We start from the raw sequence: 19103 nt of genomic DNA on the forward strand, positions 1-19103 counted from the left end.
ATAGAGTGTAATCTCTCATCCTAACCGACCGCTCTATGCTCCTCACTCACTGTCTCTCCTCTGTGTCACCCCTGTCTATCTGTCCCTCCACTATAGAGTGTAATCTCTCATCCTAACCCACCGCTCTATGCTCCTCACTCACTGTGTCACCCCTGTGTCACCCCTGTCTGTCCCTCCCCTATAGAGTGTAATCTCTCATCCTAACCCACCGCTCTATGCTCCTCACTCACTGTCTCTTCCCTGTGTCACCCCTGTCTGTCTGTCCCTCCCCTATAGAGTGTAAACTCTCATCCTAACCCACCGCTCTATGCTCCTCACTCACTGTCTCTCCCCTCTGTATCACCCCTGTATGTCTGTCCCTCCCCTATAGAGTGTAAGGTCTCATCCTAACCCATCGCTCTATGCTCCTCACTCACTGTCTCTCCCCTGTGTCACCTGTCTGTCCCTCCCCTATAGAGTGTAAGCTCTCATCCTAACCCACCGCTCTATGCTCCTCACTCACTGTCTCTCCTCTGTGTCACCCCTGTCTGTCTGTCCCTCCCCTATAGAGTGTAATCTCTCATCCTAACCCATCGCTCTATGCTCCTCACTCACTGTCTCTCCCCTGTGTCACCTGTCTGTCCCTCCCCTATAGAGTGTAAGCTCTCATCCTAACCCACCGCTCTATGCTCCTCACTCACTGTCTCTCCTCTGTGTCACCCCTGTCTGTCCCTCCCCTATAGAGTGTAATCTCTCATCCTAACCCACCGCTCTATGCTCCTCACTCACTGTCTCTCCTCTGTGTCACCCCTGTCTGTCTGTCCCTCCCCTATAGAGTGTAAGTTCTCATCCTAACCCACCACACTATGCTCCTCACTCACTGTCTCTCCTCTGTGTCACTCCTGTCTGTCCCTCCCCTATAGAGTGTAATCTCTCATCCTTACCCACCGCTCTATGCTCCTCACTCACTGTCTCTCCTCTGTGTCACCTCTGTCTGTCCCTCACCTATAGAGTGTAATCTCTCATCCTTACCCACCGCTCTATGCTCCTCACTCACTGTCTCTCCTCTGTGTCACCTCTGTCTGTCCCTCCCCTATAGAGTGTAAGGTCTCATCCTAACCCATCGCTCTATGCTCCTCACTCACTGTCTCTCCCCTGTGTCACCTGTCTGTCCCTCCCCTATAGAGTGTAAGCTCTCATCCTAACCCACCGCTCTATGCTCCTCACTCACTGTCTCTCCCCTGTGTCACCCCTGTCTGTCTGTCCCTCCCCTATAGAGTGTAAACTCTCATCCTAACCCACCGCTCTATGCTCCTCACTCACTGTCTCTCCCCTCTGTATCACCCCTGTCTGTCCCTCCCCTATAGAGTGTAAGCTCTCATCCTAACCCACCGCTCTATGCTCCTCACTCACTGTCTCTCCTCTGTGTCACCCCTGTCTGTCTCCCCTCCCCTATAGAGTGTGAGCTCTCATCCTAACCCACCGCTCTATGCTCCTCACTCACTGTCTCTCCCGTGTCACCCCTGTCTGTCCCTCCCCTATAGAGTGTAATCTCTCATCCTAACCCACCGCTCTATGCCCCTCACTCACTCTCTCTCCTCTGTGTCACCCCTGTCTGTCTGTCCCTCCCCTATAGAGTGTAAGCTCTCATCCTAACCCACCGCTCTATGCTCCTCACTCACTGTCTCTCCTCTGTGTCACCACTGTCTGTCTCTCCCCTATAGAGTGTAAGCTCTCATCCTAACTCCACGCTCGCTGTCTCTCCACTATAGAGTGTAAGCTCTCATCCAAACCCTCGCTGTCTCTCACTTATAGAGTGTAAGCTCTCATCCTAACCAACCGCTCTATGCTCCTCACTCACTGTCTCTCCTCTGTGTCACCCCTGTCTGTCCCTCCCCTATAGAGTGTAATCTCTCATCCTAACCCACCGCTCTATGCTCCTCACTCACTGTCTCTCCTCTGTGTCACCCCTGTAGGTATGGGATGAGAGCGGGAGGGAGGCTGCTGAGGAAACCGGGGTGGCAGTCGGCAGATACCGGATATGTACGCCAGCGTGATTTTCCACGTGTAGCCGCACTGTCAGCCATATGGACAGGCAGCCATGTTCATTAGTGTAAATTTTGGTTGGGATTGTGTATAAATTGGAGATTACACGCTGGGACTGCGCTGCAGAGTGGGAACAGATGATAACTTAGCGTGTCACTATAACCATTGCTGTGGTGCGGTACACATCGGTACTGGATACGGCGAGTTGCGGTCAGTCACATGTTAGTGGGATAGCCTGTGATGGGCTCTTGGAGATAAGACGATGAAGCATGGAATGGAACTTACAGAGTTCGCCAGGAGCTTCTTGCTGGCTTCTCCAATGCCTTTTATTGCGGCGTCCACGTCTCGCTGGCCGGGCAGGCAGTTGACACAACGGCTCAGGGCCTGAGATACGGCTTTCGCAACCTGCAGAAACCAATGAAAACTAGTTCAGTCAACTGTGGCCCCGATTACTGGTCAGGATCATAAGGGAGCCTGGAACTCATTCCGACACGTCTGGGAGTTATCCCCTCTCTGGATACGCTGCATCCCACCACCGACCTGAGCGAGTCTCTGCTGGCTCTCCGCATCCGCCGGCTTGCCCACAGCTCGCTTAGCTTCCTCAATGAGATTGCCAGATTTATCCATGACGTCTCCAGCGCACTCTAACATTGCGTTCTGCACCGCCGGGTCCGCAGAGTTGGCAGCCACGCCACGACTTGCCTGTGCCAGGGATCGCAAGGCTTGGGCGACATCGCGAGCAGCGCGACCTAAGGGGGAGAGAGAGAGAGGAGGGTCACTCTACCCCAAATAAGGAGATGCAGAGAAGAGGGTCACCCTAACCCAAATAAGGAGATACAGAGAGGAGGGTCACCCTACCCTAAATAAGGAGATGCAGAGAAGAGGGTCACCCTAACCCAAATAAGGAGATACAGAGAGGAGGGTCACCCTACCCTAAATAAGGAGATGCAGAGAAGAGGGTCACTCTACCCCAAATAAGGAGATGCAGAGAAGAGGGTCACCCTAACCCAAATAAGGAGATGCAGAGAAGAGGGCCACTCTACCCCAAATAAGGAGATGCAGAGAAGAGGGTCACCCTAACCCAAATAAGGAGATGCAGAGAAGAGGGTCACCCTAACCCAAATAAGGAGATGCAGAGAAGAGGGTCACCCCAACCCAAATAAGGAGATGCAGAGAAGAGGGTCACCCTAACCCAAATAAGGAGATGCAGAGAAGAGGGTCACCCTAACCCAAATAAGGAGATGCAGAGAAGAGGGTCACCCTAACCCAAATATGGAGATGCGTAGAAGAGGGTCACCCTAACCCAAATAAGGAGATACAGAGAGGAGGGTCACCCTAACCCAAATAAGGAGATGCAGAGAAGAGGGTCACCCTAACCCAAATAAGGAGATGCAGAGAAGAGGGTCACCCTAACCCAAATAAGGAGATGCAGAGAAGAGGGTCACCCTAACCCAAATAAGAAGATACAGAGAGGAGGGTCACCCTAACCCAAATAAGGAGATACAGAGAGGAGGGTCACCCTACCCTAAATAAGGAGATGCAGAGAAGAGGGTCACCCTAACCCAAATAAGGAGATGCAGAGAAGAGGGTCACTCTACCCCAAATAAGGAGATGCAGAGAAGAGGGTCACCCTAACCCAAATAAGGAGATACAGAGAGGAGGGTCACTCTACCCCAAATAAGGAGATGCAGAGAAGAGGGTCACCCTACCCCAAATATATGCTTTATTGGAAGAACTTACCGTTGATAACGGTATTTCTCATATGTCCACAGGTTTCCACAGGATAACATTGGGATATGATGGAGCGACAGCGGATTGGCACCAAACGATCACAAGCTTTCTGGTCTCCCAGGATGCAACGGGCTCGTCCATATAATCCCGCGCACTGACTTAGTCAAATCAGTTGCTTCCAAAGCATTTAGGCAGGAGCATTATGTAGAACCCTATTCAGGCGAGAACAACACACATGCACACCCTTCCATGCAAGAGTCTAGTGAGTATAAAGATTCTCAAATTAGGTGCGTCAGGGTGGGATCCCTGTGGAAACCTGTGGACTTAGGAGAAATACCGTTATCAACGGTAAGCTCTTACCATAACGGTATATTTCTCCGGCAGGGTCCACAGGTTATCCACAGGATAACAATGGGATTTCCCAAAGCAATTTTTAGTGGTGGGGACGTTCCTGATTGGTAGGAGAACCCTTCGCCCGAATTCAGCGTCATGAGAGGCAAAAGTATCCAAGGCATAATGTCTAATGAATGTGTTTATGGAAGACCATGTGGCTGCCTTACATATCTGTTCTGCTGAAGCACCATGTTGTGCTGCCCATGAAGGACCTACCTTACGTGTAGAGTGAGCAGAGACATTAGTCGGAGCAGGGAGATCAGCTCGAGAATATGCTTCTGAAATCGTCATTCGAAGCCATCTTGCTGGCGTCTGTTTAGTAGCAGGCCATCCTCTGTTGTGAAATCCGTAGAGGATGAAGAGAGAATCCGTCTTTCTGATGGCACTGGTACGATCTATGTAGATTCTTAATGCTCGGACTACGTCCAGCGACGCTTCTCCCGCAGAAAGTCCCGATACCTGAAAAGCCGGGACTACAATTTCTTCATTAAGGTGGACCTTAGACCCCACCTTATGAAGATACCCAGATCTAGTTCTGAGAACTGCTTTATCTGGATAAACATCAGAAAAGGAGACTTACATGACAGCGCTCCTAAATCTGATACTCTTCTAGCTGATGCCATAGTCAGCAGAAAGAGAACTTTAGCTGTTAACCATTTAAGATCCACTTTCTTAAGTGGTTGCAATGGAGCAACTTGAAGGGCTTTGAGGACTAGACTGCTGTCCCAAGGCACTGCTGGAGGAACAAAGGAAGGTTGAACACGCAGCATTCCCTGGAAAAAGTGCGCACATCCTGAAAATTGGCAATTTTCTTTCGGAACTATGCAGTCAATGCTGATACTTGCACTTCTCAAGGAAGTCACCTTCAAACCCTTATCCACTCCTGCCTGAATGAATGCTAGAACCCTGGAAATTCTGAAAGATTTTGGGTCCATAATTCTTCCATTACACCAATGATTATAGGCTTGCTATATTTGGTGGTAAATATGAGCCGAGGAAGTCTTTCCTGCTCTAAACATTGTATGATTTACCTGTGAGAATCCTCTTGACTTCAGGATAGAGATTTCAACAGCCACGCCATAAAAGACAGTTGATCCAGATGCCTGTGATAACAAGGACCCTGCATCAGTAGATCTGGACGTTGAGGAAGCAGAAGTGGAGCATCCATCGACATTCTCTGCGGATCTGTGTACCAACGCCTTCTGGGCCAAGCCGGAGCTATGAGAATCACGGCACCCTTAGCTTCTTTTATCTTCCTCACTACCCTGGTAGCAGGATGATTGGAGGAAAAAGATACAGCACCTTTGTTGTATTTTCCTCACCATCCTGGTTAGCAGGATGATCCGAGAATACACATAAGTGAAATGAAATTCCCATTTTATCAAAAAAAGACGTACACAAAGATCACTACCCTGATCCCTTGTTCCTGACACGTATATGGGTCTTTTGCAGATAGGACGTCATGAGATCTATCTCTGGCAAACCCCACTTGTCTACCAGAGTCTGAAAAGACTTTTGGGTGTAGAGCCCATTCGCTTAACTGAACAGCGTGTCGACTGTGAAAGTCTGCTCTCCAGTTTAGGACTTCTGGAACGAATACTGCGGACAAGGCTGGAAGATAGAGCTCTGTTCACTTTAATATGTGACTTACGTTCTTCCTTGCTGTTTAGCTGCATGTTCCTCTCTGAAGGTTGAGGTACACTAATGCCATTGCCTTGGCCCTGCGGATCTGGACTGGTTTTCCTTTAGGAGTGTCCATTACCCGAACCAGGATCATGTATATGGCCCGAAGTGCTAACAGGTTCATTAGCAGGCAACTTTCTTCTGTAGTCCATAGTCCCAGAATATTAATCTTTCGGACAATGGCCTTCCCCAGACCCGAAGACTGGCATTTGTTGTTAGGATCTCCCAACTTGACATCTAACAAGGTTGTCCCCTTGTCTAAATGGGATGTCTGTAGCCACCAGGCTAATGACTTTCTTACCTTCTCTGAAAGTACCACTTCTGTTCGTTTACTGTCCATCTGGCCCACGTACAACACCTGGTATTCACAGGTGGTCTCCTATCAGAGAATTTAATCAGACACAACACTGCTTAACTTCCAACATTCGATGAGATTGGACCTATCCAGTGTGATACAGCTGTTGATAAAATCAGAAGCTGCAGAGGTCTTGAGTGGAATTGTTCATACTCCACCATGTCGAATGTTGACACCATCAAACCCATCATTCGCATGCTGTGTGAATTGATATTGTTTGACTGTGTAACAACTCCTGAGTCCTTGACTGTACCTTGGATATCTTATTCCGAGGTAAATACTTTCTGCAGGCTTTGATTCAGTACAGCCTCCCCGCGAGTCATCCGCTGTGACAGAGTCAGGGATGACCTTGCCCCATTTATGAACCACCCGTACCTCTGCAGACAAGTTTTTGTCTGTTCGGGATAGCACAGAAGCCTTTCCTGTGATTGTTACAGAAAAAAAGGGTGGTCGAGGTATGGCAATTTTCTTATCCCCTGCTTGCGGAGATAAACTTCCATAATTATTTTGGAACATACTCTGGGGCTGTGGCTAACCCAAAGGGTAAGACCTAGAACTGAATGTTGCTGAAGGATGGTAAACCTTGAAATAACACTGATGGACAGTGCTATAGAAACCTGTAGGTAAGCATCCTGACAATCCAGGGATACTATGGGGTATATGCAATTGCGGTCGAATTCCCGAAAATGTCGAAAAACGGGACATTTTCGCCCAAAAAAAAAAATTAGACAATGCAATTCAGTACTTTTCGTCAAAAAAAAACGGACTTTCCAAATTTGACTTTTTGAAATTCGACATTTGACAAATTCGACATTTCTGCAATGGTACAAATGCGGCAATTCGACAAAAGTATATTCAATTGAAGATTGTAAATTCGACAACAGTGCTTTTAGACAGTAAATTCGTCATTTTCACACCGCCACACTTTGCTGGCGGAATCTAATAAAAATTTTTAAAAACATGTTTTTTTTTTAGTGTTTTTTTTATTGGTAATAGCATATCTATTTATATTAGAAGGGATTAGGTAGTTGGTTTGTCTATATAGGAGGCACAAGTATTATTTATATATTTAAAAAAAAAATATATATATATTTTTTTTTTAATGGAATGGTGTAAAAATCAGAAGAAAAAAAATGCGTGGGGTCCCCCCTCCTAAGCATAACCAGCCTCGGGCTCTTTGAGCCGGTCCTGGTTGCCAAAATACGGGGGGAAAAATGACAGGGGATCCCCCGGCCAGGGGTGACTAGTTGGGTATTTAATGCCACGGCCGCAGGGCGCTGTATAAAAGTGACCCCCGGCTGTGGCATTATCTGTCCAGCTAGTGGAGCCCGGTGCTGGTACAAAAAATACGGGGGACCCCTACTCTTTTTGTGCCCCGTATTTTTTGCACCAGGACCAGGCGCAGAGCCCGGTGCTGGTTGTTAAAATACGGGGGATCCCCTGTCATTTTGTTCACCGTATTTTGGCAACCAGGACCGGCTCAAAGAGCCCGAGGCTGGTTATGCTTAGGAGGGGGGACCCCTCGCAATTTTTTTTCGGGTTTTTAACCGTTTTTTGACCATTTTTAAAAATCGGATCAAAATCCGCCAAATCGGCCGTTTTTCGACAGCGGGACTGTCGAATTCGTTTTTTATTAAATATGTCGAATTCCGGCACCCACCTGCCGGAATTCGACGGTCGGATTGTGTCGAATTAAAAAGCGGGCGAAAAATTACCGCAATTCGCCCGCAATTGCATATACCCCTATGTAATCTACTGGCTCCTTTCCCAACTATGGAGCGCATCCATGTGAACCGTGGTATCCAAACCTATCTGTTTAGGATTTTAGAGATTGAGAATGGAGAAGAGAATCCTTCTGAATCAAACCCAGGTTGAAGTAAACCCCCTGTCCACATTAAGCATGGGTTACTGGGATGACTACTCTTGACAAAAGCCATTTCTGAACTGCTTATTGCAATCCCCTTATCTTCGCATCTGCCCGGAACGCGCTGGGAGCAGAAGAATCTTCGAGGAAGATGCTCTTGAAAGGAAAGCATAAAACTAGAGATACCGCTTCTTGCACCCATGCATCTGTTACCAGATCTGTGAAACCTACGAGGTCGGCCCCCTACCCTGGGATCCCCCAGAAGAAGGCCTGTACCATCATGCTGATGGGTTATCCTCCGGTTTGGAAGCTGTCCCTCTGGTCACTGTTATGAACCTATTGCTTTTCCTTTATGACCGAAAAGGCCGAAACCAGACCCCTAACTAAGGGTTATGTGTGGAAGGAAACGTGACCTTCTTGGAGTCTGATTCTGACTCCCCACTATCTGCTTACTCAAACAGACTTTCAGCCAAAGTCAAGTTCCCAGAACCTTCTTTGATTCTGAATCAGCTTTGCCTGTAGTAAGCAAACTGATCTGTTAGCAGCTATTGTTACGGTTGCTGCCCCAAAAGCATAACCCATATCTTTGCTGCCTGTTACATGTAAACTATATGGGATTCCTGCTCCCTTGCCGGTACTGAAAGTCCGTCTTCCAGAACCTCAGCCCAGGCATCTATTTGCTTTCATGCAAGCTGAAGTCCTGTCTGGCCTTATGACTTCCCTAGACAGAGACGTTATGTTTTTTTTTAAAACCATTACTCTTTTGATGTTGACGGCAGAGGCCATATAGATTTTTGCACTATCAAATGATATGCATAGGAGGCACTTCCCTTTTTTTTTTTTTTAACAATCCCCAGCTGGAAATGGATATTGGAATGTAGCCCAAACCTTTTCCTGATTCTCAGCTGTTGGTGTCCCCCTTGAGGAGGCCCTACCTGTTTTGGGACATTAAAATACGGGTGCCTTATTTTTAACCAAGGCTCTGCTGCCTCTAAGAACAGACCTTCCTTTACTGCTCTTATTGTTTCAATTTATTCACTGAACGGATACCTTTTACCTGTTCTTCGTGTGCCGAAGTAGGGTATATAGAGCTTTCATCGTCTGATGATCATCATGTGTAGCCTGTGAAGTCGATGATTTATTTATACTCGGTTTATCAGCTTGACTTATTTGGAGAAGCTGTTGGGGATATACCGTATGTAGGGAGCTGCATGTATGGATTCTAGTGAACCTCATTCCTGGTGTCGAGACTGTAGGAATTAACCTTTCAACCAAACTGGACAAGGTCTGTGCAAACATCACCCAAGAGAGTCTATCTATACCTGAACCTCCAACCATTTACACATAAACCATCCTGTACCAGATCAGAAAGGATAATACAGTTTTTGCAAACAACATAATATGAGTGGTTGTTGGTGTTACTGTAAGTGTATCCTTGTCACGTTTGCCGCTCCTAGACATGATAAATAATCAGCACTTTCACAGTGTACTACACAATTTGTGACTGTAACCACTTTATCTCTCTAAAGTGATATTAATCTGACCCTACCCATGTACCAGCATTGAGGATCAGGAGACCAAGTGACAAACATATATTAAAGTCAGCAATCACACTAGCAGTCAGTCACATGTTATATATATTAGTCATATGAGCATAATATCAACTACAAACACATTTCAAAGTATGTAGGAGTACATATTACTACATTCTGTTCTAAACAGATCTTAAAGTATTCAGACGCAATGCGAAGAAAACCACATTAATGTACAAAGACTCATATGCAACAGGCACTAAACGCTGCTAGTGTACACTGTTGCTCCGGGAATTTTAAGTTGACACAGACGCACTGTGCATACAGACGCACCGGTCATACAGACGCCTGTACTACGACCGGGTCTCCTTGCGGTAGCGCTTAGTGAACACAGCCGCAGCCGCCTATGCTGCGACCGAGACTCCTCGTGGTAGCGTCTGAGACGGAAGTGAGGCAATCAGTTCATGGCGGGAGACCGAAGGAAACTGGTCATGAACTGGGGGGAGGGACGACCAGGAGCGCATCTGACTCCCCACCGCAGGCATCAACCCTAGGGATCGCAGCCTCATGCTATTCCTGGTGCCTTATGATTCTTAAGACCTAGCGCTGGAGCACCCATGGTGGCGGCACGCCAGCTACTGTATGGTAGTCTCCTCCCAATACAGTGCGGCTGTGTCCGTATTCCCCCTCTAAGTGTAACCGATGCCTTACCTTCTCCCCGTGCTCCGGCCACAGCCTGGTAACATCTGCTGGACCTGCTAGTAACATCCGACACAGACACCCGCCGAGACAGCACTTGTACCGTGGGTAAGCGTTGTTGCGACCCGGCAGAGAGTTGCTGGAGCGACTCTTTCCAATATGCGTGTAAGACGCTGCTAGGAAAGATCACTCGGAACACAGTAAGACTATAAAAAATGAACGTTATGGTAAGAACTTACCGTTGATAACGTGATTTCTCTTATGTCCACAGGTATCCACAGGATAACATTGGGATATTGTCGAGCGACAGCTAAAATGGCACCAACACGGTCACAAGCTTTCTGGCCTCCCAGGATGCATTGGGGCCTCCACTATATAGTCCCGCCCACTGACTCAGTCAGATCAGTTCTTTCCACAGCGATTATAGGCAGGAACATTAGGTAGAGACCTGTACAGGCGATAGGAACACACATGCACACCCTTCCATACAAGAAGGAAGAGGTTTTAGTGATTGTCTAGATCCTCAAATCAGATGCGTCCGGGTGGGATCCCTGTGGATACCTGTGAACATAAGAGAAATCACGTTATCAACGGTAAGTTCTTACCATAACGTTCATTTCTCTGGCTGGGTCCACAGGATTATCCACAGGATAACATTGGGATTCCCAAAGCCATTTTAGTGGTGGAGACGCTCCTGATTGCACAGGAGGACCTTTCGCCCGAAGTCTGCGTCATGAGAGGCAAAAGTATCTAAGGCATAATGTCTGATGAATGTGTTTATGGAAGACCATGTGGCTGCCCTACATATCTGTTCTGCTGAAGCACCTTGTTGTGCTGCCCAAGAAGGACTTACCTTACGTGTAGAGTGTGCAGAGACATTAGCCGGAATAGGGAGATCTGCATGAGAATAAGCTTCAGATATTACCATTCGGAGCCATCTCGCCAGCATCTGTTTACTAGCAGGCCAACCTCTCCTATGGAATCCGTAGAGGATGAAGAGGGAATCTGTTTTCCTGATGGCACTAGAACGATCTATGTAGATTTTTAAAGCCCGGACCACGTCCAGCGACGCTTCTCCCGCAGATAGTCCACTTACCTGAAAGGCTGGGACTACAATCTCTTCATTCAGGTGAAACTTTGACACCACCTTTGGAAGATAACTAGATCTCGTTCTGAGAACTGCTCTGTCTGGAAAAAAACTTAGGAAAGGAGACTTACATGATAATGCTCCTAAATCTGACACTCTTCTGGCTGACGCCATTGCCAGTAAGAAAAGAACTTTAACCGTTAACCACTTAAGATTTGTTCTCTCAAGTGGTTCAAACAGAGGACCCTGGAGAAATGAAAGAACTAAATTCAAATCCCAGGGAGCTGCAGGAGGAACAAATGGAGGTTGAATATGTACTACTCCTTGGAAAAACGTACGTACATCCCGTAGGTCAGCAATCTTCTGCTGGAACCATACAGTTAACGCTGAGACTTGCACCCTCAAGGAAGCAACCTTCAACCCTTTATTCAATCCTGCTTGCAGGAAATCCAAAATCCTAGCTACTTTAAAAGATCTCGGATTGTAATTTTTTTTCCCAGTACACCAGTGAATATAGGCTTGCCATATTCTATGATACACACGGGCCGAAGAAGGCTTTCTTGCCCTAAGCATGGTTTGGATTACTTGTTTCGAAAATCCTTTAGCCTCTAAGATAGAGGTTTCAACAGCCACACTGTCAAAGATAGGCGGTCCAGATGACTGTGACAACAAGGACCCTGCATTAATAGATCTGGACGTTGAGAGAGCAGTATCGGTGCTTCCACGGACATTCTCAACAGATCTGTGTACCAATGCCTTCTTGGCCAAGCTGGAGCTATTAGAATGATTGCTCCTTTTGCCTGTTTTATCTTTCTCACTACTCTGGGTAACAGAGATATTGGAGGGAACAGATATGCCAGCTGAAACCTCCATTCTACTGACAGTGCGTCTACCAGTACCGCTCCTGGGTCCCTTGTTCTTGATCCGTACCTCGAAACTTTGTTGTTTAGACGAGACGCCATAAGGTCTATCTCCGGTAGACCCCATCTGTTCACCAGTGTCTGAAACACTTCTGGGTGTAATGCCCATTCGGTTTCCTGAATAGTGTGCCAACTGAGAAAATCTGCTTCCCAATTTAGTACACCCAGGACAAATACTGCTGACAATGCAGGGAGATGGAGTTCCGCCCATTTTAGAATGGGAGTTACTTCCTCCATCAGACTCTTGCTGTGAGTTCCTCCCTGATGATTGAGGTACGCTACTCCCGTCGCATTGTCTGAGCGGATCTGGACTGGTCTTCCTTGTAGATTGTCCTTTGCCTGAACTAGGGCCAAGTAAATGGCTCTTATTTCTAACAGATTTATCGGCAGGCGACTTTCCCTTGCGGTCCACTTTCTCTGGAACCATAGGCTTCCGAATACCGCCCCCCAGCCTTGCAGGCTGGCATCTGTCGTCAGGACTTGCCACTCTTTTATCCAAAAGGGTCTCCCCTTGTTTAAATGGTCTGTCTATAGCCACCACGCTAGAGACCTTTTTACATTTACTGGAATCTTTATCATCTGCTTCTTTATCGTTTGATGATTTCCGTTCCATTTGGTCAAAATCAGGTGCTGCAATGGTCTGGAGTGGAATTGCGCATATTCCACCATGTCGAAAGTTGATACCATCAGACCCAACAGTCGCATTGCTGCATGGACTGACATTGTCTGGGCTTGCAACGCTTCCTGAGCCATAACCTGCACCTTGACTATTTTCTTCTCTGGTAAGAGAACTCTCTGTAGGTCTGAATCCAATATGGCTCCCAAATGAACCATCCGCTGTGACGGATTCAGGGACGACTTCTCCCAATTTATGAGCCACCCGTGTCTCTGTAAATAAACTATTGTCTGTTGAAGATGGCTCAAAAGTACCTCCTGCGAATGTGCTAGGATTAACAGGTCGTCGAGGTATGGGAATATTCTTATCCCCTGTTTGCGCAGACAAGCTGCCATCACCACCATGATCTTGGTAAACACCCTGGGTGCTGTAGCTAGCCCGAAGGGCAGAGCTTGGAACTGGAAGTGTTCCTTGAGGATGGCAAACCTGAGGTAACACTGATGTGATAGTGCTATAGGCACATGCAGGTAAGCATCCCGTACATCCAAAGATACCATATAGTCTCCCGGTTCCATAGCCAACATTATGGAGCGTAACGTCTCCATGTGGAACTTCAGGATCCATATGTAGTTGTTCAACATCTTCAGATTTAGAATTGGTTGGTATGACCCATTTGGTTTCTGGATTAGAAACAGATTGGAGTAATACCCCTGTCCATTTTGTGATGGAAGTACTGGGACAATCACACCTGACTGCAGTAATTTTTGGACTGCTTCTTGCAGGGCATTGGCCTTCGACTCTATACGAGACGGGCTTGTGCAAAAAAATCTTTGAGGAGGCTGCCTCCTGAATGGGAACCCATACCCCTGAGATACCTTCTGCACCCAAGCATCTGCTGTTGACTGTTGCCATATGTGTGCAAATTGCAGGAGTCGGCCCCAACCCTGGAATCCTCCAGGCGGAGGCCCGTCTCTTCAGGCTGAGGGTTTCTGTTCAGGTTTGGAAGCTGGCTTTTTGCTAGCCCACTGCTTCCTACCCCTGGATTTAAACTGGGGTTGTTTAGGCTCCTCTTTAGCTTTCGCTTTGCTTTGCCAGCGAAATGAGCGAAATTTTAAACCCTTGGACTTAGGGTTATAGGTAGCCGGAAATCTGACCTTCTTCGATTCAGCCTCTGATTCTAGGATATCCGAAAAAGGTTTTCCAAATAATATATTACCCACGAAAGGCAATGCTTCCAATTCCTTCTTGGACTCCGCATCTGCCTTCCAGGTCCGTAGCCAGACTGCTCTGCGAGCGACTACTGCCAGGGCTGAAGCTTTAGAAGCAACAGTGCCTACATCAATGGCTGCTTCTTCTAAATACTGGGCAGATTGTCTTAAACGGCAAAGACGATCCTCTTGCTCCCTAGTAGGAGAGGGGATGTCATTCTCTAGTTCCTCTATCCATTCGCCCATTGCCTTTGCTACCCAGGCCGAAGCCATAGCAGGTCTTACCACTGCACCTACAAGAGAAAAATAAGAATTTACTCACCGGTAATTCTATTTCTCGTAGTCCGTAGTGGATGCTGGGGACTCCGTAAGGACCATGGGGAATAGCGGCTCCGCAGGAGACTGGGCACAACTATAAAGAAAGCTTTAGACTACTGGTGTGCACTGGCTCCTCCCACTATGACCCTCCTCCAGACTTCAGTTAGGATACTGTGCCCGGAAGAGCTGACACAATAAGGAAGGATTTTGAATCCCGGGTAAGACTCATACCAGCCACACCAATCACATCGTATAACTTGTGATACAATACCCAGTTAACAGTATGATAACAACTGAGCCTCTCAACAGATGGCTCAACAATAACCCTTTAGTTAAGCAATAACTATATACAAGTATTGCAGACAATCCGTACTTGGGATGGGCGCCCAGCATCCACTACGGACTACGAGAAATAGAATTACCGGTGAGTAAATTCTTATTTTCTCTAACGTCCTAGTGGATGCTGGGGACTCCGTAAGGACCATGGGGATTATACCAAAGCTCCCAAACGGTCGGGAGAGTGCGGATGACTCTGCAGCACCGAATGGGCAAACTCTAGGTCCTCCTCAGCCAGGGTGTCAAACTTGTTGAATTTAGCAAACGTGTTTGACCCCGACCAAGTAGCTGCTCGGCAAAGTTGAAGAGCCGAGACCCCTTGGGCAGCCGCCCAAGAAGAGCCCACCTTCCTCGTGGAATGGGCTTTCACTGATTTAGGATGCGGCAGTCCAGCCGCAGAATGTGCAAGCTGAATCGTACTACAGATCCAGCGAGCAATAGTCTGCTTTGAAGCAGGTGCACCCAACTTGTTGGGCGCATACAGGATAAAGAGCGAGTCAGTCTTTCTGACTCCAGCTGTCCTGGAAACATAGATTTTCAGGGCCCTGACTACGTCCAACAACTTGGAAGCCTCCAAGTCATTTGTAGCCGCAGGCACCACGATAGGTTGGTTCAGATGAAAAGCTGATACCACTTTGGGGAGAAACTGGGGACGAGTCCTCAATTCTGCCCTATCCATATGGAAAATCAGATAAGGGCTTTTACATGACAAAGCCGCCAATTCTGATACACGCCTGGCCGAAGCTAAGGCCAACAACATGACCACTTTCCACGTGAGATATTTCAAATCCACGGTTTTCAGTGGCTCAAACCAATGTGACTTTAGGAAATCCAACACCACGTTGAGATCCCAAGGTGCCACAGGAGGCACAAAAGGGGGCTGAATGTGCAGCACTCCCTTAACAAAAGTCTGAACTTCAGGTAGTGAAGCCAGTTCTCTCTGGATGAAAATCGATAGAGCCGAAATCTGGACCTTAATGGAACCCAATTTAAGGCCCATAGTCACCCCTGACTGTAGGAAGTGCAGGAAACGGCCCAGCTGAAATTCCTCCGTTGGGGCCTTCCTGGCCTCACACCACGCAACATATTTTCGCCATATGCGGTGATAATGGTTTGCGGTTACTTCTTTCCTAGCTTTAATCAGCGTAGGAATGACTTCCTCCGGAATGCCCTTTTCCTTCAGGATCCGGTGTTCAACCGCCATGCCGTCAAACGCAGCCACGGTAAGTCTTGGAACAGACAGGGCCCCTGCTGCAGCAGGTCTTGCCTGAGCGGTAGAGGCCATGGGTCCTCTGAGATCATTTCTTGAAGTTCCGGATACCAAGCTCTTCTTGGCCAATCCGGAACAATGAGTATAGTTCTTACTCCTCTTCTCCTTATTATCCTCAGTACCTTTGGTATGAGAGGAAGAGGAGGGAACACATAAACCGACCGGTACACCGCCTGCGGGTCTCTTGACCTGGCACAGTACTTTTCTAGCTTTTTGTTTAGGCGGGACGCCATCATGTCCACCTGTGGCCTTTCCCAACGGTTTACAATCATTTGAAAGACTTCTGGATGAAGTCCCCACTCTCCCGGGTGGAGGTCGTGCCTGCTGAGGAAGTCTGCTTCCCAGTTGTCCACTCCCGGAATGAACACTGCTGACAGTGCTAACACGTGATTTTCCGCCCATCGGAGAATCCTTGTGGCTTCTGCCATTGCCGTCCTGCTTCTCGTGCCGCCCTGTCGGTTTACATGGGCGACCGCCGTGATGTTGTCTGACTGGATCAGTACCGGCTGGTTTTGAAGCAGGGGTTTTGCCTGACTTAGGGCATTGTAAATGGCCCTCAGTTCCAGAATATTTATGTGCAGGGAAGTCTCCTGACTTGACCATAGTCCTTGGAAGTTTCTTCCCTGTGTGACTGCCCCCCAGCCTCGAAGGCTGGCATCCGTGGTCACCAGGACCCAGTCCTGTATGCCGAATCTGCGGCCCTCTTGAAGATGAGCACTCTGCAGCCACCACAGCAGAGACACCCTTGTCCTTGGAGACAGGGTTATCAGCCGATGCATCTGAAGATGCGATCCGGACCACTTGTCCAACAGGTCCCACTGAAAGGTTCTTGCATGAAACCTGCCGAATGGAATTGCTTCGTAGGAAGCTACCATCTTTCCCAGGATCCGCGTGCAGTGATGCACCGACACCTGTTTTGGTTTTAGGAGGCCTCTGACTAGAGATGACAGCTCCTTGGCCTTCTCCTCCGGGAGAAACACTTTTTTCTGTTCTGTGTCCAGAACCATCCCCAGGAACAGTAGACGTGTCGTAGGGACCAGCTGTGACTTTGGAATGTTTAGAATCCAGCCGTGCTGTTGTAGCACCTCCCGAGATAGTGCTACCCCGACCAACAACTGCTCTCTGGACCTCGCCTTTATCAGGAGATCGTCCAAGTACGGGATAATTAAAATTCCCTTCTTTCGAAGGAGTATCATCATTTCGGCCATTACCTTGGTAAAGACCCTCGGAGCCGTGGATAGACCGAACGGCAACGTCTGGAATTGGTAATGACAATCCTGTACCACAAATCTGAGGTACTCCTGGTGAGGATGGTAAATGGGGACATGCAAGTAAGCATCCTTGATGTCCAGTGATACCATGTAATCCCCCTCGTCCAGGCTTGCAATAACCGCCCTGAGCAATTCCATCTTGAACTTGATTTTTTTTTTTTATATATGTGTTCAAGGATTTCAAATTTAAAATGGGTCTCACCGAACCGTCCGGTTTCGGTACAACAAAAATTGTGGAATAGTAACCCCGTCCTTGTTGAAGTAGGGGTACCTTCACTATCACCTGTTGTGAATACAGCTTGTGAATTGCCTGTAACACTGCCTCCCTGCCTGAGGGAGTGGTTGGCAAGGCAGATTTGAGGAAACGGCGGGGGGGAGACGTCTCGAATTCCAGCTTGTACCCCTGAGATACAATCTAAAAAATACAGGGATCCACCCGTGAGCGAGCCCACTGATTGCTGAAATATTTGAGACGGGCCCCCACCGTACCTGGCTCCGCCTGTGGAGCCCCAGCGTCATGCTGTGGACTTAGAGGAAGCGGGGGAGGACTTTTGCTCCTGGAAACTGGCTGTATGTTGCAGCTTTTTTCCCCTACCTCTGCCTCTGGGCAGAAAGGACGCGCCTTTAACCCGCTTGCCCCTATTGGGCCGAAAGGACTGTACCTGATAATACGGTGCTTTCTTTGGCTGTGAGGGAACATGGGGTAAAAATGTAGACTTCCCAGCTGTTGCTGTGGAAACGAGGTCCGAGAGACCATCCCCGAACAACTCCTCACCCTTATAAGGCAGAACTTCCATGTGCCTTTTGGAATCTGCATCTCCTGTCCACTGCCGAGTCCATAACCCTCTCCTGGCAAAAATGGACATTGCACTAATTTTGGATGCCAGCCGGCAAATATCCCTCTGTGCATCCCTCATGTATAAAAGTGCGTCTTTTATATGCTCTACGGTTAGCAATATAGTGTCCCTGTCTAGGGTATCAATATTTTCTGACAGGGAATCTGACCACGCAGCTGCAGCACTGCACATCCATGCTGAAGCAATAGCTGGTCTCAGTATAACACCTGGGTGTGTATATATAGATTTCAGGATAGCCTCCTGCTTTCTATCAGCAGATTACTTCAGGGCGGCCGTATCCGGAGACGGTAGTGCCACCTTCTTTGACAAGCGTGTGAGCGCTTTATCCACTCTAGGGGATGTTTCCCAACGTGACCTGTCCTCTGGCGGGAAAGGGTACGCCATTAGTAACCTCTTAGAAATTACCAGCTTCTTATCGGGGGAAGCCCACGCTTCTTCACACACTTCATTTAACTCCTCAGATGGAGGAAAAGCTACTGGTAGTTTTTTCTCTCCAAACATAATACCCTTTTTTGTGGTACCGGGGGTAACATCAGAAATGTGCAACACATTTTTCATTGCCTCAATCATGTAACGTGTGGCCCTACTGGAAGTTACATTAGTCTCATCGTCGTCGACACTGGAGTCAGTATCCGTGTCGACATCTGTGTCTGCCATCTGAGGTAGCGGGCGTTTTAGAGCCCCTGATGGCTTTTGAGACACCTGGGCAGGCACAGGCTGAGAAGCCGGCTGTCCCACATTTGGTATGTCGTCAAACCTTTTATGCAAGGAGTCGACACTGTCGCGTAATTCCTTCCACAGCACCATCCACTCAGGTGTCGACCCGCAGGGGGTGACATCACATTTACAGGCATCTGCTCCGCCTCCACATAAGCCTCCTCATCAAACATGTCGACACAGCCGTACCGACACACCGCAAACACACAGGGAAAGCTCTG

General features: G+C 48.0%; 1 protein-coding gene across 2 annotated transcripts in view; it reads right to left on the reverse strand.

Annotated features, from left to right (window-relative positions):
• TLN1 (talin 1) overlaps positions 1 to 19103 on the reverse strand; it is a 367391-nt gene that overhangs the window by 105592 nt on the left and 242696 nt on the right. For both annotated transcript variants that reach the window (XM_063957473.1, XM_063957472.1), the window contains 2 exons: positions 2566 to 2774; positions 2311 to 2430 (listed from right to left, as the gene is read on the reverse strand). In XM_063957473.1, the coding sequence (XP_063813543.1) occupies positions 2311 to 2430; positions 2566 to 2774 (329 nt within the window). The remainder of the gene's footprint in view (positions 1 to 2310; positions 2431 to 2565; positions 2775 to 19103) is intronic.

Source organism: Pseudophryne corroboree, chromosome 1, assembly GCF_028390025.1.
Source record: "Pseudophryne corroboree isolate aPseCor3 chromosome 1, aPseCor3.hap2, whole genome shotgun sequence".
NCBI classification, from domain to species: Eukaryota; Metazoa; Chordata; class Amphibia; order Anura; family Myobatrachidae; genus Pseudophryne; species Pseudophryne corroboree.